General features: G+C 45.0%; 1 protein-coding gene across 2 annotated transcripts in view; it reads left to right on the plus strand.

Moving 5' to 3' along the window:
• Positions 1-22,498, plus strand: part of LOC119432000 (serine/threonine-protein kinase PRP4 homolog) — a 111,924-nt gene that overhangs the window by 48,876 nt on the left and 40,550 nt on the right. For both annotated transcript variants that reach the window (XM_037699455.2, XM_037699469.2), the window contains exons 7-11: positions 1,534-1,638; positions 7,596-7,701; positions 18,115-18,176; positions 18,294-18,381; positions 19,142-19,289. In XM_037699455.2, the coding sequence (XP_037555383.1) occupies positions 1,534-1,638; positions 7,596-7,701; positions 18,115-18,176; positions 18,294-18,381; positions 19,142-19,289 (509 nt within the window). The remainder of the gene's footprint in view (positions 1-1,533; positions 1,639-7,595; positions 7,702-18,114; positions 18,177-18,293; positions 18,382-19,141; positions 19,290-22,498) is intronic.

A 22,498-nucleotide genomic window follows, 5' to 3' on the forward strand; every position in this document is an offset into this window, starting at 1 on the left:
CACTGGCTGTTCGTTTGCACCACGTGCCCTTCTCCTCCACTTCGTCTCTCTTTCTTCCTCGAGCACTCCTTGGGGCGGCCGTTTGAGGGGAGCGTTCGCCGTCTCCGTTGACTTCCGTACTCCCAGGCAGCCGCACTGTAACCGGTATTTCGTTTCCCGCAACTGCACTATAAGCGATACGTGTATACATGGAGTGCTGGGAAAATTAATGGGAGTCTGAAAAGACCGCGCTATATCCGGTCCTGCACTATAAGCGGTTACGTTATAAGTGGTCTATACTGTACTGTCAAAACGCTGGCAGCAAGCACAGCCACCGCAGCGAGCGAAGGTTCGTGCAGTCTATCGCTTCAACGGAAGCTGAGCGGCCGAATGCACAGCGCATACAAAGGTCAGAGTCGTGTGGAGATTGCTTGCAAGATACGGCGCGCGGGACAACATCGGCAGCCCGTACCGGCGCAAACAGAATAAAGAACAAAGCGCAAAGTACATCAACGCATTTGTTGGCAGAGTAGAAGCCGCCCCCCCCCCCCCCCCCCCGCCCCCTCCCTCCCGCGCTACCTTCCCGCTTTGCTCCTTTCGTGTGGGAGATTGCGTTGCCAGTTCCCCTTGTGCCCGGTTGCAAGATACGCATTTGGTGCCGCAGCAAAGCGTCGCCCACCACCACGGCATTTCGCGCCACGAAAGTCGCGTTTGCTTTCCGCCGTGCGTTCGCTCTCCGTGATAGTGCGCGCCCCACGCGCGCTTTCAGTCGCACATACGGTGCGCGGCGACGATTTTATCGCCCTTCGACTTTATACGGAACCTCACGCCGACGGCGACGCCGACAGCTGAAATCTGCTTGAAGTGTTCGTATAATTGCTATCGCCATAATAAATTTTGTTTGAAAAATAGATTAGCTCCTCGGTCACCCAACTTTCTGTTGGAAGTTTTCTGATGGGGAAAGTATGTCCGAGGGTTACTTGGTTCAAGTAAGCTACCCAACAAGGTGAAATTAGCTGCAGAAATTTTGCTGGTAATGTTGCTGTTATCTAAATGCAATGTGTTGCTACTAAGTCACTACTGTTCCAAGTTTTCTACTGCTTGTGTGCTGCGTCTCAAGCTAGAAGATTGTGAATGAAATGTGAATGTGTCCCTCAAGAAGTTATCACTAAAAAAAAAAGTTAAAAAAAGTATTTTTCTCTCTCCCTCCCTCTTGATGTGTCCAGGGATTTCACTAATTTTAATGTTCACATGTTGACAGGTATGCACTTGCCACGATGAAATGCACTAGCTTAAAGTGGCACTAAATTTACCCATCCGACTGGGGTATAAGTGTTGGGAACCTAAATGGTTCAGTGCATTGTATGGGGTAATGCCAAAGCAACTGATTGTGACACTTGTTACATTGTTATGTATGTTATCATTGTAAGTGGATTGCACTTATTTGGTGCTTTGAGGTATGTGCTGTGTGCGAAAGCTAACGTGAATGTTAAAGACCACTCTTTTTGTGCTTATTATTAACAGCATTCAGCATTCCCATGTCATCTTTTCCAGAGATTGGGTGTTGAGAACCAAGTTGAAAGCAGTGGATTTTCATCTCCAATGCATTCACGTGGTAGTGGGACCCACACTCCAGATTCTGTGACCATTGATAACATGGTGAGATTTATTAAGTTTGTAACATTATACTCTTATAGCCTGAATTATTTTTTTTTTGCCAAAAGAAGCATTCAAGTTCCATTAGAATTACTTGGATACTAGGTAAGAACATCCATAATTACTTTCACGCTTACTCATGACAATCACAATTATGGAGGACGGACAAACTTCATGTTTGCTAATGCGAGTATGTCTGCAGCATGCAGATGGGCTAAGCAATGGATGCCGCATTCTGGGACTTGCATTGAAAGGATTCCTAATGTAACGAGCTTCGACTATGATGGTGACACACCTCAAGGATGTGCAACTTGGGAAGCAGACTACCTGTTCCTCAGATGTTGGCTCTTGGGCCTTGAGTCATGTCACCTACAGATCCCAACTGAAGTGCGCTATTGTCCTCAGCGAGCCGCAGCAAGCTCAGCGAGTGGGCTCGTTGTGGTATCCCGCAGCGGCTGCGATTTCTACGCTACGCTGCAGACGCAGCTACATGCAACTATAGTGGTTAACTGCACGACAGGGCTGGAGTGCGCACATGCTGTGCACCAGTCTGGCCATGCTATGTGATGTGGACCAGCTCTGTCCTGCACCAGCTTGACCAACAGATAGTGTCCATTGGTCGGATAGTAGCTAAAAACGGATACAGTCGAACCCATTCATAACGACCTCGATAGTTCCACGAAAAGTGGTCGTTATATCCGTAGTTATACAGTCGAACCCGTTTATAACAGACTTGATAGTCCGTGAAAAGTGGTTATATCAATATGATCTCGCTCTTAAAAACGCTCAAAAATTAACTGCATTGAATCCGGCGGCGGCAGTTACAATCGGTAGCACATTGGTCCGAAAACCAGATTTTCAGTGTCATTTTTGTTCCCAGTGCGTTCCCGCACCTAGCTGCAAACTTGCGTTAAAAATGTCCATCTAAAGAACGAAATGCGGCATCGTACATTTCGAAACTGCAAGCACAGCCGCCATTTTTTGAGAGCTTGTGATATATTTTACTACCAGTGGGACATGACTGTATTCTGCACAAGAGAGCGAAGTGTTCTAATTGGCCGGGAGCATAAACTTAAAACTACTGCGGCATTCCGCCATTCTGCGAAGGTATCGGACATGGTGGTCTCAGCATTACGGCTGCGCGTCAGCCACACAAGAGCCGTAAATTTACGTTATCTATGTTGCTTTGGGTGAAAAAAATGCGATGTTTGAAAGCCAAACCGTTATCGGTAATCAGCAACGCCCAAATGAAGCGCCGTTGAACCGTGATCTCCTGATAACGGCATAGTAACCGTTGAGCCTTTACGATGTTGCATGGCAGCAGTGTGTGGTGCAGCGTTCTCGCTGATTCGGGCCGCGTTGACTGGAACGCTTGAGCGGCCGTTGTTTCCATGATGGAAGGGCATAGATGGTCGTTCCAAATCGTTAAAACAGGCGTAATGCACGTGGTGCCAGACGGACAATTGCACAAAAACGAGATTGACGCCATCGTGGCATCCAATATCGCACCGGTGCTCACGTCAGTGCACTCTCCGCGCCATGCTGTTTATGGTGTAGATGCTGTATGCCTGTTCCCTGGAGGCATGCCTTGAAAGCGTGTGACCTTCTTTGCGGCTTCCGAAATTTGTGCGCTTATCTTGAAGGCTGTATCATCGTCACAATTGAACTGAAGCGGGGCGCGCACGGCCGTGTGCCCAGTTTGGTCGTGCTTCCTTGCTTTGGTACTTGCGAGTTATTTTTACTGTAACCAGGTTTGAAGGGTTCGTTGTAACAGTACGGCGATTTAAAAAACGTTCGTTATATCTGGAACCAGCTTCAATAGCAGGGCCTTGTAATCGTAAGTGCACTGAAATGTGTTCTTCATAACCGATAGATTGTTATATCTGGGATCATAAGAAGTGGGTTCGGCTGTAGTAGCCAAATTGTGCATTTTGCGCAATATAGCTCAATACGAAGTGGAGTCTGCCAAGGTGTGTAGCCAGGAACGGCCAGGAGTAAGCGCGCGCTGGCAAGCGTCTGTCTGGTCTGACCTTAAGTTCGCGTGCTTCGATGCTAGTGGAGTGCTCAAAACTAATAGAAATTAGCGAGACTTGACGGCTACGAAACTGATAAGCAGCATGGCCAAAGTTTCATTTCTAGGCAGGTGGGCGTGGCCGAGTTTCAGCAGACGATAGTCAGCGATAGTATGATAGTCATACTACCGGATGTACGTAATTCCTTTTGAAATTCGAAACGCAGGTTTCTTTTAGAGTTAGAATAAAAACGCAGATCACTTAAAACTTGAACACTTAACTTAGAACTTAAAACATTTAAAACACCTTCGATCTTAACAAGTGAAAAGAAAGAAAATGTTGCATAATTATTTAAATTCTTATTTGCGATATTGCCAGTCTCAGCGAGACCTAAGCTGGTGAGCATTGTATTACAGTTTTACACAGACAGCTCATATTGCATGATACAGTAGAAAAGTCGTACATTAGGTATTGCAAAATTCACATGCAATTTGGAGTACAATACTTTTGGTTAGTATAACAACACTAGTCAATAAGAAATATAGTATTACTAAAGATTATTCAAACAGTAACGAATAAATGAGATGTAAAATTACAGAAGTTTTACAGACAACAGCGTACAATTGACAATATTTGGGGATTGAGATGCATAACTATTATGCACAAGAAACGCAAGTATTTCAGCAAAGAAATTAGTGACAAGTTGTCATAGCTAGCAATGACAAATCTATAGCAGCTACAACATTGGTAAGTGAGCTCTTCTGAAATAGTGAAACCTCGTTAATACGTAGTCGGCCGGGAACAACGTTTAGGTACACACTAGACAATGTGCGAATTAACTGCCAGTGCCAGTTTAGCGGCTACTTACCGGCCAGAAAGGAACTCATACAGGCTTTATTTGCGGGTAGGCAGCAAAAAATCGGTGATCTTCACTTGCCACCGTGGTGGCCTTGCTGCGACAACGGCATCTTCGAACTCGAGAATCGAACATCTGCACACATGATATTTTGCCAATTTTGTGCCTGTGCGCGTAGAACAAGAAAGAAAAATAGTACGCCCTAACTGTTTGGTGGGCAATGAGTGACTATGGCTTAAACGGTCAATGGGGTTCAATGGGGGCTGGGTGGGGGAATCTTCGCGACTACGTTTAAACCGCAATTACACATTAAGCGGGTGCGTATTAACGAGGTTTCACTGTTTGGTGGCAGCTAATCATACAATACGCAAAAACTTCCAACAAAAGCAGTTTATTAGCCTTGTATATGAGAGAAGCGCTCAAAATATATCATCATCAGCTTATATTTATGTCCACTGCAGGACGAAGGCCTCTCCCTGCCATCTCCAATTACCCCTGTCTTGCACTAGGTGATTCCAACTTGCGCCTGCGAATTTCCTAAGTTCATCACTCCACCTAGTTTTCTGCCGTCCTCGACTGCGCTTCCCTTCTCTTCGTATTCATTCTGTAACCCTAATGGTCCACCAGTTACATTACATGGCCTGCTCAGCTCCACTTTTTCCGCCTAATGTCAACTAGAATATCGGCTATCTCGTTTGTTCTCTGATGCACACCGCTCTCTTCCTGTCTCTTAACGTTAGGCCTAACATTTTTCGTTCCATCGCTCTTTGTGCGGTCCTTAACTCGTTCTCGAGCTTCTTTGTTAACCTCCAAGTTTCTGCCCCATATGTTAGCACCGGTAAAATGCAATGATTGTACACTTTTCTTTTCAACGACAGTGGTAATCTCCCAGTCAGGATTTGGTAATGCCTACATGCCGTATGCACTCCAACCCAATTTTATTCTTCTGTAAATTTCCTTCTCATGATCAGGACCTGTGAGTAATTGACCTAGATAGACATACTCTTTTGTAGACTCTAGAGGCTGACTGGCGATCCTGAATTCTTGTTCCCTGGCCAGGCTATTCAACATTATCTTTGTCTTCAGCATATTCATCTTCAACCCCACTCTTACACTTTCTCGGTTAAGGTCCTCAATCATTTGCTGTAATTCGTCCCCATTGTTGCTGAATAGGACAATGTCATCTGCAAACCGAAGGTTGCTGATATTCGCTGTTGATTCTCACTCCAAAGCTTTCCCAGTCTAAGGGCTTGAATACTTCTTCTAAGCATGCAGTGAATAGCATTGGAGAGATTGTGTCTCCTTGCCTTACCCCTTTCTTGATAGGTAACTTTCTACTTTTCTTGTGGAGAACCAAGGTTGCTGTGCAATCCTTGTAGATATTTGCCAATATATTCACGTATGCATCCTGTCCTCCTTGGTTGCATAATGCCTCTATGACTGCTGGTATCTCTACTGAATCAAATGCTTTTTCATAATCTATGAAAGCCATATAGAGAGGGTGATTGTACTCCGCAGATTTCTCTATTACCTGGTTGATGACATGGATATGATCCATCGCAGAATATCCCTTCCTGAAGCCAGCCTGTTCTCTTGGTTGGCCGAAGTCAACTGTTGCCCTGATTCTATTGGAAATCATCTTGGTGAATATTTTATACAATACTGAAAGCAAGCTAATGGGTCTATAATTCAATTCTTTAATGTCTCCCTTCTTATGGATGAGTATAATGTTGGCGTATGTTCTTCCAGCTTTCTGGTACACTTGAAACCGTGAGGCAAGTTTTCCAAGCATGATATCTCCTGCATCTTTGATTAAATGGACTGTTATTCCATCTTCTCCAGCAGCTTTTCTCCTGGTCATGTCTTTCAAGGCCTTTCTAACTTCATTGATAGTTATAGAAGTGGCCTATGTATCCTGTTCATCACTACTTCGAATGAAAGTAGCTTGGCTGCTCTGGGTACTGTACAGCTCAGTATAGAATTCTTCTGCTGCTTTTACTATGTCATCGAAATTGCTGATATTACCCTGCTTATCTTTCAGTGCATACATTTTGTCTTGTCCTATGCCCAATTTTCTTCTGATTTCATGCTGCGTCCATGTTTTACATCTTCCTCAATCTTTTCCACGTTTTAATTTCGGATATCCCTTACTTTCTTCTTGTTGATCAGTTTCGACAGTTCAGCGTATTCTATCTGATCTCTCGAGTTTGACACTTTCATGTCTTGCCGTTTCTTTATTCGGTCCTTAGTTACTTGGAAGATCTTGCCTACTGGTTGCCTTGGTACCTTACCTCCCACTTCAATTGCTGCTTCTGAGATCAACCTAGTTACGGTTTCATTCATTACCTCTATGTTGTCTTCATCTTCCTGTTCTAAAGCTGCATATTTGTTTGCAAGTGCCAGCGTTAATTGGTCTGTTTTTACCCTTACTGCGTCTAGGTTGGCCTGTTTCTTCATGACTAACTTTATTCTTTCTCTCTTCAAATTGAGAGAAATCCTAGACCTCACTAGCCTATGGTCACTGCACTTTACCCTACCTAACACTTCTACATCCTGCACTATTCTGGGATCGGCAGAGAGTATGATATAGGCTGTTCTTTTTTTTTTTTTTTTTTTTAATGTCTCCTGTTATATTCTCAACTAGTAAAACTAGGTAACTGTTTGGGGCAAGCATTAATTTCTGTAGGATATGGCACAACATGCAGTTGTGGGCTGTTTTGTGTGGTACAGCACATATCAGTTTCGTTCAGAGAGAACAAGTTTCGTTGCGAAATATGTTTTGACAGGCAGTGCTGGTTTTCAGAACCGCTATTCTGCTGCATATGTAAAAAAAGAGAAAAAAAAATTGGTTCTAGCTGTTAGGGCATGGAGCCCACCATATTCTAAGAGCTAATGCTAACAGCACCACCAAGAAGCTCTCGGACGAAGAATCTATTCTCTATTCCGGTATTCTGTATTAATCATTGCAGAGATGTTGCTCTGGTGTTGCTCGGACACTCAGTGCTGGCTTGCAGCATGTCTCGGGCCAAATTAAAATCTTGTTTCAGTAGTGCATTGTATAATAATAACACTTTACACATTTTTTTCTTCAGGCGTCGGACATTAATGAGAACAGTGAAGACACAACAGATTTCGAGGCAGCCATTATGGCCAAGCGGCAAATGATGGTTCAAGAAGGCAACAATGAATCGGACACAGGTGGGTAAATCCAACTATTTAACTTGGAAATATTTTAGGACCATGTTGTGATGTGTTACATGGCCTGTAAGCTTAATTGACTTTCATGCATTCTGGCATTGTGATAGACTGGCCTTGTCTAGCACCCGCCGTTATAATATTGCCACCTCCTGTTTTGTCACTTTTCACTGAGGGGGCGGCCCTTTTCCTTTACCATTTTTGTGGGTAGTGGCATATCATAGCCAGTTTTAGAGTGCAGCTCTTAGACGCCCATTCCTGGGTTAAGCTTCGGCATCCCACGGCGTAACCATGCGAACGCGCTCGTGCCACGCTCGCACATTCGTTGTCGTCATCATTTTCCACAGCTGGCTCTGATGCCGCTCATAATGCAGCGTTCTCATTCTGCCCCTTGCGCTCGTGCCACTGCTTGCGCCTTTGCCGCTGTCTTCTTCCACAGCTAGATCCAATGCCATTCTCATTACAGCGTTCCCATATTGCCCCTTCCTCTGCAAAGGCGCTGACAGCACTGGCCCACTGCCAGTCAGTGCGATGATTTCGGTCTGAAATTCTTTGCCTCAAGATATTGCGAAAGAGGAAACAGGCCAACCTAGACGCAGTAAGGGTGAAAGCAGACCAATTCAGACTGGTGCTCGCAAACAAATATGCAGCTTTAGAACAGGAAGATGAAGATAACATAGAGCTAATGAATGAAACCGTAACTAGGCTGATCTCAGAAGCAGCAATTGAAGTGGGAGGTAAGGCACCAAAGCAACCTGTAGGGAAGCTCTCCCAAGAAACAAAGGACCTAATAAAGAAACGACAAAACATGAAAGTGTTCAACTCAAGAGATCAGATAGAATTCGCTGAACTGTCAAAACTGATCAACAAGAAGAAAGTAAGGGATATTCGAAATTATAACGTGGGAAAAATTGAGGAAGCCGTAAAATATGGACGCAGCATGAAATCAGTAAAAAGAAAACTAGGCATAGGACAATGCAAGATGTATGCACTGAAAGATAAGCATGGTAATATCATCAGCAATTTCGATGACATAGTAAAAGCAGCAGAAGAATTCTATACTGACCTGTACAGTAGCCAAAACAGCCAAGCTACTTTCATTCGAAATAGTGATGAACCGGATGCAGAAGCTCCTTCTATAACTAGCGATGAAGTTAGAAGGGCCTTGAAAGACATGACCAGGGGAAAAGCGCCCGGAGAAGATGGAATAACAGTAGATTTAATCAAAGATGGAGGAGATCATGCTTGAAAAGCTTGCGGCCCTTTATACGCAATGCCTTAGGACTTGAAGTGCACCAGAAAGCTGGAAGAACGCCAACATTATACTTATCCATAAGAAGGGAGACGTTAAAGAATTGAAGAATTATAGACCCATTAGCTTGCTCTCAGTATTCTATAAAATATTCACCAAGGTAATTTCAAATAGAATCAGGGCAACACTTGACTTCAGTCAACCAAGAGAACAGGCTGGTTTCAGGAAGGGATATTCTACGATGAACCATATCCATGTCATCAATCAGGTAATCGAGAAATCTGCGGAGTACAATCAACCTCTCTATATGGCTTTCATAGATTATGAAAAGGCATTCGATTCAGTAGAGATACCAGCAGTCATAGAGGCATTGCGTAATCAAGGAGTAGAGGAGGCCTACGTGAATATCTTAGCAAATATCTACAAGGATTCCACAGCTACCTTGGTTCTCCACAAGAAAAGTAGAAAGATACCTATCAAGAAAGGGGTCAGGCAAGGAGACACAATCTCTCCAATGCTATTCACTGCATGCTTAGAAGTATTCAAGCTCTTAGACTGGGAAGGATTAGGAGTGAGGATCGACGGCGAATATCTCAGCAACCTTCGGTTTGCAGATGACATTGTCCTATTGAGCAACAATGGAGAGGAATTACAACAAATGATTGAGGACCTTCATCGAGAAAGTGCAAGAATTGGGTTGAAGATGAATATGCAGAAGACAAAGATAATGTTCAATAGCCTGGCAAGGGAACAAGAATTCAGGATCGCCAGTCAGCCTCTAGAGTCTGTAAAGGAATATGTTTATCTAGGTCAATTACTCACAGGGGACCCTGATCATGAGAAAGAAATTTACAGAAGAATAAAATTGGGTTGGAGTGCATACGGCAGGCATTGCCAAATCCTGACTGGGAGCTTACCACTGTCGTTGAAAAGAAAAGTGTACAATCATTGCATACTACCGGTGCTAACATATGGGGCAGAAACTTGGAGGTTAACAAAGAAGCTCGAGGACAAGTTAAGGACCGCACAAAGAGCGATGGAACGAAAAATCCTAGGAGTAACGTTAAGAGACAGGAAGAGAGCGGTGTGGATCAGAGAACAAACGGGGGTAGACGATATTCTAGTTGACATTAAGCGGAAGAAATGGAGCTGGGCAGGCCATGTAATGCGTAGGATGGATAACCGATGGACCATTAGGGTTACAGAATGGATACCAAGAGAAGGGAAGCGCAGTCGAGGACGGCAGAAAGTCAGGTGGGATGATGAGGTTAGTAAATTCGCAGGCGCAAGTTGGAATACGCTAGCGCAAGACAGGGGTAATTGGAGATCGCAGGGAGAGGCCTTCGTCCTGCAGTGGACATAAATATAGGCTGATGATGATGATGATGATGATTGCGAAATTGCTCAGTGGCTAGGGTGTTGGGCTGCTGTGCACGAGGTCATGGGATCGAATCCCGGTCACGGCGGCTGCATTTCGATGGGGGCGAAATGCGAAAACACCCGTGTACTTAGATTTAGGTGCACGTTAAAGAACCCCAGGTGGTCCAAATTTCCGGAGTCCCCCACTACGGCGTGCCTCATAATCAGGTCGTGGTTTTGGCACGTAAAACCCCATAATTAATTTTAATATATTGCGAAATGAAAACGCATATACAGTTGCGCTTAATTTCAGCATTACTGAGTATCGTAATAGACGGCCATGTTTTTTGCTCCATCAATGTGTGCTGCTTACTTCATCGAACCTCACTGTAACAATGTTGCGTATGACACAAAAATAGCTTCATTGTATCCAATATTCGTTATAAACATGCATCTCCTACACTGTAATAGCGAAAAGACAATTGTTTTATTTACTTAGTTATATTTGTTAATTCGTTATATCTGTTTTTGTTATGTTGAGGTTCAACTGTATAAATTTAAAAAACTAGCATGCCTGTGTTCTTACGTGTTGAATTAAAAAGCCAAGCTTGCATTTCATCAGATACAGTGGTGAACGCCGTCATGCACCAAACAATAAATGAAGGATGAATAAACCTGCCTTTTCCACCTGTTCATGGTGGAATATTGTCATCATCGAAGCTATAGTGTATTGCACAGCGCTTGCTATTTTTGAAGAGCGATATTGTAGGCATTCAGAGGCCAGTTAAGTGTGTAGTGTGTGCCAACCCTGATCGTCTGAATCCCTGAGAACAAGTTTAATATGCATAGTGGAATATTCTATTGACCCTTTTCGTGGTGATCCCGTGGCGCTGCCATATTTGATCACGTGGTGACGCGTCCATTGCTTGCTTCAACTGCCTCCGTTGCCTCGTTGTTTACAATAGATGTGTATGACGATGGTGCAGCTTAGCAAACCTCTCTTTCGGGAGATATCGTAGACGGTGACTGGACAGACGACACGAAGCTTTGGCCACAGCTTTAGTGAAGATGCAAAAGCGCTTTCAGAGCTGGTTAAGCTATATCCAAACGGGGCGAGCAGCGTATATTGTGTTTGTTCTAAAAGCGGGGCTAAATATGTATTCTAAGCTATCCAGACATTCTTCTCGTAAATTGAATCAAGATTAGTGTGTTTTGCTCTTCGTTATTTATTTGACAAATATTTTGAAGCAGCAGCTTGTCACGTTTCCGATTCAGTTAAGTTCCTGGGTGCGGTGACTATCTGATTATTTTCTGCCTAATCGCTTGCAGGTGTGCTCAGTTCCGATAGATTCGTTCTTGCTGCGCACAAGGCTTGAAACGTAGTTGTTTTGTACATTGTAATGCCTTGTTTAGACTTGCTTACTGTTGTACTTCAGTGAAATACAGTCAAACATCAATTAACGAAGTCTGTAAAATCGGTAATTTGCTTTGTTATATCGAAATGTCGTTATATTGAAATTCAACCTTTTATGCAGATACGTACAGTTGCCCATGTATTTTTCTTGCACTGGAGGGCCGCAGAATTTTCTGAATTATCGGGCAATTGGAAAAAGAAAATTTGAGTGAGAAAAAGATTTTGTTGAATTTGAGAGGCGGCGACGAAAGATAGGTTTCATGCCATGTCAACGATAGCTTCACATCGGCGGTACAAAGCGAAGCCAGCTACGCTTTCGCGTTCACTCCACCCCTGCAGCTGATAGTGTCACCCGCAGTGGGATGATGCTATCATGAAAAGCGTCAGAAGCTGGGAGCGAATGCTTTGTCTGCTTCTCACTTCACACGTCTCCAAAACTCCAGTATGCAACCTCCAGTACTAAACACGCAGGAAGACAGCGCACATCAAGCCATGATCCCTTCTTTGCTCACCCTCGCATGGTTTCACTCGTACCCTAAGCATACAGTGCATGTGATAACCACATAAAGCCAACAGACAACAAAGCCAAGGAAAGCATCGGGGAAATTAAGTATAGTTGAAAATGGAATGTAGAAAATAATGAAGAAAAGGGAAATGAAAGTGGACGAAAAGATAACTTGTCGCCGGCGGGAGCCGAACCCGCAACCTCCGCATTACGCGTGCGTTGCACTACCCATTGTGCTACAGCAACGGCCATCAATTCGTCCACTAACTTGGGTATTTATGTTTACTAGATCTAGCCCTAGGAGTGTTAGCCAGCGCCACTCAGAACCATGGTGGGCGGATGTGGAACATCCTTTTTAGCCCGATGGCGTCACGATACACGTGAACTTAAGTATTTCAGTGCGTGTGATAGGATTTTATCGCATTTGGACTTCACACGGAACATGATGCTGTTCCACTTCGACAGTCACTGCTGTCGCCCAGCATGGTTTGAAAACGGCCACTTGTAATTCAACCATTTGACTATCTGCATCCACAGAAGTTTCCATTTATTGTTTCGGTATTCCTTCACGGTGGCAGTGAAATTTCGTTATATTGAAATCGTGTATAAACACACTTCGTTGTGTTGCTACACCTTGCAACAGGCGCTGCAGAATTATAAAGCAGACGAAGACGCTTTCTAAATCGACACTTTCTAAAGAAAAAAAGTGTCGTCCCCTAGAGCGCTAGATCGGCTAAGGAAGAGTGGACATGACCTCCAAGACGAGAGGATGGTGCACATGTTAAAGCCCCTCTATCTAAAAAGTAGCGACACTCTCCTCCTGCACCTTCCCTTCTCCTCGTTTCTCCTTTCTTTCGCGCTCCTTTGTCGACCGTGGCGCCACCTACACCGCTTTGGACACGTGCACTTGTTTATATTTCATCATTGACCGCTTTTCACTGGCTAACAAACGTTAAGCGTTATCGCTCGGCGCAGGACGCATCTGCATGTATCGGAAGTTTCCCGAACGTTATCAATGCGTCTATCCGTTGTCTGTTGTCACCGATGCTTATGTAATCTGATTGTTTGAGTGTCGCGAATTGTGTAGTACGTCCTGGAAGACACGCAGGCACTAGGGATAACTGTCGAACCTTCGATGACTCATGTATGAAAGCCGACACGTTTCACCACTATCGTTGTGCTCCTCGCCAGTCGGTAGACGCTTCTCGGGCGAAAATGGCGATGCAGCGCGATCGTAAACAAACGCAGCCAGCGCCTGGCGGCGCGACAGCCCACGTGATGCCATTAGGCCAATACCGACGCGGCGTCCGCCTCGGACAGGGTGTGCGAGGAGGAGGCGGCATTCTTCAAAGTGTGTCGCTACTTTTTATATAGAGGGGCTTTAGCGCGTGTGCATGTCCCATGCTTGGAGGCCATAGAGCAGGCCACTGGAAGCCAAGCCTGGGCAAGTCGGCGAAAATCCAACATGGCGGCCTCCTAAAATGGGTAGCGTGGCTCTGCACGAGCGATTTAGTCCGGAAAATCGAACTTTGGTGCCTAAATTCGTCCGAAAAATTGGTTGCGAAAATGCATAAGCTCTATAGGAACCCCGGACGGTGCATTTATGAAGTCCGGAATATTCAACAAGACCAAATTTTTGGAGTCCAAAAAGTCCGTCGGCAATGGTATTCGAATATTTGAAAATATTGAATATTCATGCACGCCTAGTATATACAGATATGACACATATGCGATGGGAACAAGCATGTGTTGAAACGTTTCATTCTGCTGACCGAGTGCAGTAAAACCTCAATAATTCGAAGGCTGCTGGACCACTAAAATTCTTGAAATTAAGCGGATTTTCTAATTAAGTGAAATGAACAAAAAGAAAAGGAACAAGCAAGAACTTGCTGCAAAAAGAAATCGCCTTTATTTTCCATGTCCAAGAAAGATTACTTGAAGTAATCGCTCATGCGGCATTGCTTGGCGCGGTAGTTCGTCGCTCCAAGCGCGATGTTCCCCAGCTGGCTCACAACAAGTAGCATATAAAAATCGCCACCGCTGCACTCAACAAAGCTGCGGACAACATTCACAGAATCGATAACCGTCGCCAAAGTTGAAGGACTCTGGCACTGCTAAAGCGGTCACGCAGGAGCTTGGCACCAAAAATTCGGACTTGATGGATATTCCGGACTTCATAAATGCACCGTCAGGGTTCTCATTGAGCTAATGTATTTTCGCGACAGATTTTTCGGACGAATTGAGGCCCCAAAGTTCGATATTCTGGACTAAATCGCTTGTTCGGAGCCACAGTACTCGATCACGGAGGCTGCCATGTTGGATTTTCTGCTGGCTTGGTTTCCAGAGGCCTGGTCTATAGCCTCCGATTGGGAGGCGCACGCTATCAATTGAGAGCGCACCTACTCGTCTTGGAGGCCATGCCCGCTCTTCCTTGGCTGACAAAACGCTCTAGGGTACGGCACTTTTTCTTTTTTATTTCTTTTTTCGATCAGAACTGTCTTCATAGTCACTTAATGCGGGATCTGTTTTTTTCTTCTAAAGTTCGGTTGCTATTTTGTACGTGGTGGGCCCACTGAGCACATGTTTCTCGGAGACGTTGCATCTGTGTGGGTGCTTGTGCGGCTTTGCATTTGTGTGATCGGTGCCACCTCCTGTTCCTTCGCGAGAGCCAAGTGGTGCGAAGCTCGTTTCTTCGATCTCCATGGCAAACTCCGTAGGTGGTGATTGTCAACGCGGTGATGCTCTTGTCGACTGTATACAGAGACGTTTACTCTTGTGCAAATCCAAGCAAGTCTGATCGCCTCCTAGCGTAGTATGAGGCAGGGCATTATTAGAGACTTCTTTAAGCCGCTCTAAGCTTAGTAAATTTTATTTTTTTGGCTGAACAAGTTCTTCGGATTATTTCTCAGTCCCCATGAGGTACGAAAAATCGGTCAGCGACAGTTGGTAGCGCCTTAAGGGGGGACGCGGCTTTCGCATCGCGAAAAATGGCTAAAAAATCGATTTTTTGAAAATCACATTTTCAGTTTCTGTAACTCTTATTCTATCTGATTCCGAAATATCATCACTGAAAACCAAGTAGAAGTGCTCTAAAAAAATTCTTGTATCAGCGAAGGTGCCGAAAAATTGCACGGAAATCGCGAAAAAACGGCGTTTTTCAAGCCACGATATCTCCGGAACGGCGCAGCCGAGCGCCGCCATCTTGGTCTCGTTGGAAAGCGCATTTCTCCGTCTTCAAATCTGCCGCTTCAGTTATCTCCTCCATACAGAAACAAGCACACAAAAAGCAAATGATTGAAGGTCGTGCCGGAGCCACCGATTGGCCGCGCCCGCCACGTGACTCCAGCGCAGTTCGCCATTGGTCCGGTGCTCGCTCCGTGATGGCGTCGTCTGCTCCGCTTGTTGCGGTCTCCTCGCGAGCTCCGGACAGTTTCCGTAATCTAGACGAGTGTTAAAGCGGGCGCTACGCGGACATCGCAGTAGCGTGACCGATTCCGCTTTTTGTGGACGTCTCAGACCCGCGGCTAAGCATTCCGAGCATCGGTGACGCGGACTTCGCGACCGAGCTTCGGGCACGGAATGCTCGGACACGCGGCTAAGCCTTTCGCGCGTAGGCGTCTCCGACTCGGCGATGAAGCACATCGCGCGCGGACTTCTCGGATCCTTGCCTAAGCATTTCGTGCGTTGGCGCCTCCGACTGCGCGACTAAGCAAATCGAGCGTCGACTCCTCGAGCCCGCGGCTACGCATTCCGCGCGTCGGCACATCGCTCAACAAGTGTCGACTTCTCGGACTCGCGGCTAGGCACTTCGCGCGTCGGCACCGCAAGCGTCGACTCCTCGAGCCCGCGGTTAGACATTTCGCGCGTCGGCACCTCGGACTGTGCGACTAAGCTAATCGAGCATCGACTCCTCGAGCCCGCGGCTTGGCATTTCGCGCGTCGGCACATCGCTCATCGAGTGTCGACTCCTCGGACCCGCGGCCTAGGCACTTCGCGCGTCGGCACCTCGAGCGTCGACTCCTCGAGCCCGCGGCTAGGCATTTCGCGTGTCGGCACATCGCTCATGGAGTGTCGACACCTCGAGCGTCTATTCCTCGGACCCGCGGCTAGGCATTTCGCGCGTCGGCACCTTGGACTGCGCGATTGAGCTTACCGAGCGTTTGGACCCGCGACCAGGCATTTCGCGCATCGGCACCTCGGACTGCGCGACTAAGCTCGTCGAGCGTCGATTCCGCGGACCCGCGACCAGGCATTTCGCACATCGGTACCTCGGACCCGCGACTTAGCACATCGCGCGCCGACTCTGTTATCGTAATGCTACGATATCTCGTAACAATACCTATCATACCACCCCTTTAATTCATAAAGAGAACCTCATCATGAGCTCTATTCACTAGGCCACTTGGGCTGGCACAGACACCTGGCTGCAGAAGTGAGGCATGATACAAAAGTACAGGCTGGAAAGCACCTAGCAGCTGCATTGCTGCCTATCTATCAGTGGCTCTCCTAACATCCATAGCTATTGTCAATGGAAGATGATCCAGAACGCTGCTGAGAGCCTTCATTCAGTAACATGGTCGATTCTACCAAAAGAAAACAATGCCTCACTGACTGTACTAGAGACTGCTATCAATGAGGCAGTCTGCAGGTACAACGCTAGAACTACTGTATATTTATGCCCACATAGTTCTGCACCTCACTTGGTTTGAAACCCATGCACCATGCTCTTTGTAGAGCAGCAGTAAAGAATGCCATACAAACATGAAAAACGCAGAACAAAGGCACAACAGACCAGAGGCCACATGTCCAAGAAGCCCCACATCACAAAACACATCAAAGATTACAAATTTGGTGCGTTTTAGACAACTGAAGAGAAGGTGAAACTTTGAGAGCCGTTTTCTCAAAACTGTTTTTTTGCCTTTCTGCTGAGTTTCTGGAGCTGATTTCTTCGTTACCGTTTAGCCTATTTTGATTCTGTTTTTTTTGTCACGTTCCTTGGACTACAGTGCAGGTCGAGACAGTCTCACATTTTTATCTTGATTTTTTATAAATTTATGGCATGGCTATTCGTTCACCCCGAAAGTGTACTTGGTGCAAAGGTAACTTGAAAAATGACTCTCTCAAAAATTTGTGTTGCGAAAAAAAAAAAGTAAGACTGTCACGACCTTCAGCACGCATTGAGCTATGCAGTCAATACTCGACGAGCCTTCCATCATGTTTTTTAAGCTCCCCAGGCCCTCCAGAAAGTTCAAGAGAGAAAAATTCTGCTCAATAAAATGTTCTCAAGGTATCACTCTGAAACTTTTATGGAAGTATCAGGGAGACATTCTAAACATTTGTGCCAATTTTCATCAAAATCCATGAAGAAATCAGGAAGTTGATTTTCAAAGCCACGTCCCCCCTTAACCTAAGAGTCGCTCGTTGGTGCCGGCCGGAAGTACGAATTATCCGGATAGAGCCGCGCGGGTTATTCAAATTGTCCGGTAGAATTTGCATTGAAAATAACGGACCACTCAAACTCTTCAAGTTAACCGAAATTTCTAATTAACCGAGTTCGAATTATGAAGGTTTTACTGTACATAATGATAAATATATTGTACACAAAAAAGGTGACCGGTATACCAATTTTTCTTTTTTTTTCAAATACTATCTTAAAAAGTACTGGAAGGGTTGCAGTGGAGGGGTGCGGCGGGAAACTTGTAAAAAGGTGCGATTTAGACACCAAAAATACGATATTGTTATTATTATGTTGCTTATTAATGGCCATCACTACATCTTGTAATATATGTTGGTTCTATTTGAAGCTTCTTGTTTGTTTACTCACATGAGAGCTCTGAGTCAGTTATTGCTACCACAGTTGATCAGTCTTCATTAAATTCTTTCTAGGCCAAGAAAAAAAGAAGCAGTTGGATATGTTCTCGGAGGACATGTTTGCTGAGAATTATTCTGTAAGTGAATTGAGCATTTCAGATCAGCATTCCTGGTGATAAAAGCTTGCGTTTTTTTTTATTTTTTTATTTTTAGTTCTGGATCAATAACCTATCGATCAACATTTCTCCTTCCAGAGTCCCAACTCATTTCAGAAGATATCATCACGAGCTCAAGAAAATCCCAACCTTACAGACAATTGGGATGATGCAGAGGGCTATTATCGTAAGTTTGTCAAATGCTTCAGGGTTTTGTTGTCAATGTTTGTGGCTTAAAAGGAAGTGAAAGAAAGAAGGAGGAAAGAACTTTATTAAGAGAAATTTCAGGGCGTTGCTAACTCGCAACTAATTTTATTTTGTGAGAATATTCTCATAATTTGGCTGCTCGAATTCACAGATCCAAAGAGAGCAAGAAATATATGCAACCCAACTCATTGTCACACAGCCATATCTAGAGAGTGAAACTGAAGGAACACTGATAAATTTGTCGCCCATCTCGGCTACACGAAGCTACAAAAGTGCTAGCGTGAAGCTACAAAGCTTCATGCTACGTTCGGGTGGATTGACAATTTTCCCTTTTAGGAACATTCTCCATCTTGCAGGATTCCGCAGAACTGATTTGCCATATTCAGTGTCCCTGTGCTTCGAGTTCTTAATTCGCCCTCGCGCTGCGATCTGCGGGCCTCCTGGTTAGCTCAGATGGTAGAGTGACCGCCCTGGAAAGGTTTTAGTCCCAGGTTCGAATCCCGGACTAGGAAGAAATTTTCCTCAACTATGAAGCTTTCTTTCTGAAAAGCCCGTATGGGTTTCCTTTGTATCTTCATGCTATGTTTGGGTGGATGACAAATTTCCCTTCGTGAACATTTCTCCACCTTGTGGGGTTCCGCAGAACTGATTTGCCATAATGGTGCTCTTATACCTGGAAATTGGGGATAGAAGCTAATTCAGTGTTCGTTTTTTTCATTTTTCTTTTTTTCATTGTCCAGGTGTCCGTATAGGTGAAGTACTGGACACACGATATACTGTTTATGGCTACACGGGTCAAGGAGTCTTCAGCAATGTGGTGCGAGCAAGGGACATGGCACGAGGAAATCAGGATGTTGCTGTGAAGATTATACGGAACAATGAAGTCATGTGAGTAAAGGCACATTTTACTTGATGAGCATTCTATTTTTATAGTTCTTGATCACTTGTGAACTCCAGTGTGAAATTAAAAAGAACGAGGGGAATTGAGGTGCTCGATTTTTGTTAGTTACAACCATATGAAGCCAACAGATAATGAAGCCAAGGAAAGCACGGGAAAATTATTTGTTGTTTTAATTGGAGTGTAGAAATAAGCTAAAGGGAAATGAAAGTGGATGAAAAAACAACTTGCTGCCACAGGGAGTTGAACCACATCCTCTGCAGAGAGTGTTGGTTTGGCTCCCATCGATGAAGTTGTATCTGACCCAGAAATATTCGTTATATTTGATACAGTTGACTTTCGTTAATGTGACCCTGGCCAGACTGATGAAATTGATCGAATTTCTCGGCCGATCGAATTAAACAAGAGGCAGAAAAAATGTCGGAACACACTGCAGATTTTATTTGGCAGCATTTGTCCAATTCTGACACGCCCCCAAATCGAATGCACTTTCTATGGGTTCAACGTAGAAAACTGCGATAGAAATGACAATACAGTTCATAAACAAAGGAAAATCTAATGATCAACCGATTTTTTAGTGAAATAAAAAGGTAAAACCAGCAAACTTTACCTTATGCAAATTTATTTATGCCTAATGTTCAACGTCATCACTCTCGGACCGCACTTTATCACTGTCTATGAAACACGTCTTCCATACGATCCATTGCATGTTTGATACTCCGCGTTTATCATCCAAGGACTACATAATCAAAAATGGGATGGTGGCCCACACCTAGACTGACCACTTTTGTAATTCCTCCTGCAATGCCTGTAATTCTCTGGAATGCCAAAAACACATGTCATGACTTGTTGCTGCCAGCTTGGCATGTAAAATAACTTACCGTATTTACTCGAATCTAGGCCGACTCCGATTCTAAGCCGACCCCCCAAAAGTTCGAAGCCAGAAAAAAAATAACTTACCTCAAATGTAGGCCGAACAAAAAAGCAAGGACAGCATTCGCAAAATGAAACAGCATTTATTAAATATGAACATTCCAAGCTTATTCTATGTCACCATTGCTGCTAGCCTCGTCGCTATCTTCCTTACTGCTGACATCTTCAAACAGTGCACTATATTCAGTACCATCAAGTGCATTAGAGATGCTGCACTTTTTGAAAGAGCGCACGATCAATGTTTCTGGGTAAATGCCATCCTCGTTGCGGCGCACGCAAAAAGCATCTCCCGTGGCCCCCTCCAATGGCAGACGTTTTTCTTATCGATGCTGAAGTTCTGCCCAGCTTGAACGTTTGACGATGCCTCTACGGCCAGCACAACTACTGTATTTACTCGATTCTCACGCGCCCTCGATTGTAACGCGCACCCGTTTTCCGTGACAAAAAAAAGTCCTTTACAGTACCGCGCATCTCATGCTTTCAAACAGAAATACAACTTTCTGTCATTTGGAAAAATAGATTTCCTCCCGATGCACTGAAGTTGCGATGAATAAAAAAAGTCACAGTTTCGCCTGAAAGGAGATGCTTCCAATGCGATAGCAAATTTGTAGACCGCTGTACGAATTAAGGATAGCAGTTTTATCGGCTGTATAAAGTTTCAAACATTCGCTTATTAAATAAATTAACAAGCACGGTGTCAAGCGCGCACAAGCAAACATGAACACATCTCGCTCGTTCACCGCGGAAATGAGCTGTCAAAACGCTGGAGACGAAGTGCGGCGAGCGAATTGACCTTCGTACTAGCATGCCTCTCGCTTTAACGCGACCTATAAGCGGCGAAAACATGGTGCGTGGCGGACTTTCCCTGTTGCAGATTGCTTTCAAAATAGGGCCAAGGCAATCGCATCGCCGAAGTGGATCGTTGCAGATTACGTCTTGTTTCGGTCCACTGAAACCGCTCCGCATTGCTAGAGTGTACTAGCATTGCTTTGCTGGCGGAAATCCTCTCCTTCTGTTTGTGCCAGTCTCGCTCGCAAGTTTCGGATTCTCCGAACGGCCGTGATGCGGCCCGATTTCCGTCCGTCTCCGCACACATGATCACTTTCCTTTTAAACATGGCATCATGATGAACTCGGTACTTCATGCTGATAGAGCAGACGCAGAGAACATGAAGACAAGACGGTAGACTGCCTAAGCACACGGAGGAAGCTACGACATGCTACGGTAGCTAGCAGCTAGACTCGACGCGCGTGCGAGGCGGCCATTTTAAAATGCCGACGGCTATATGGTAACGCAGATTTAGGGTCGTGTTAAAAGTGCGCGTTAGATTCGAGTAAATACGGTATTTGTTAGAAAGCGGCACTATAGTGGCATCGCCTGTTTGGTGCCATTACGATAACGCCACATCGTGCGCTGATGCTACACCATACCGATACTACCAATACTACGCAGGTAAAAATGGCGACGTCCCTCGTGCACTTCAGTTGGCTACTGGCACGGCTAGTAGCGGCTACAATACTGACTTTTCTAGATGGCGCTAACTATGCACCATATTTATCATTTTCAGTTAAAAACTGGTGCGTTTTTTAAAATCCTCGAATCTAAGCCGACCCTAGAATTTCGTATATGATTATTTGAAAAAAACTATCGGCCTAGATTCGAATAAATATGGTGCCTTTGGAATGAGTTGTCGTAGTCTTCGATTAATCGAAGACTGCCAGTGGCGCATCGTCACCGTCATGCTGCAAGAGAACTACTGTCTCCATCTTGTGGTGGCAACGGCGATGACACTGGCTAGGCTAGCTCTGACAGTAGGCTGAGCAATTTTACAACATCAGAGGTGGAATCCAGCAAGTTGGTGCGATGTCATGGGTGGAGTGCTGCAAACACTTCGACCCTTCCGATTGGCCGGGACAGAGTAATCGAATTCCCTTTCTAGTGACCTAGGGAAAATGAGGGCTTAAAAATTTGATCTTGGGTACAGTGTAGAGTGCTGGCATGTGTGTGCTGGCATGTGTGTGCTGGCATGTGTGTGCTGGCATGTGTGTGCTGAAGTGTGTGTGCTGAAGTGTGTGTGCTGACATTGCTCAAGACATGTCGCTGAAATTATGTGCTCAGACATGGAATGTGCTCCCATATCCATGGAGCCACTTGTGAGTTCTAAATATGTAAAATAAACCTGTGGGATGTAGTGTTGGCTGAAGAACAAATCCCAACATAGAAAAAGGACGGTGGTTTGTTGCCTTAGCAGCAGCAGCAGCAGGGG

This window comes from Dermacentor silvarum, chromosome 1 (genome assembly GCF_013339745.2).
Source record: "Dermacentor silvarum isolate Dsil-2018 chromosome 1, BIME_Dsil_1.4, whole genome shotgun sequence".
NCBI classification, from domain to species: Eukaryota; Metazoa; Arthropoda; class Arachnida; order Ixodida; family Ixodidae; genus Dermacentor; species Dermacentor silvarum.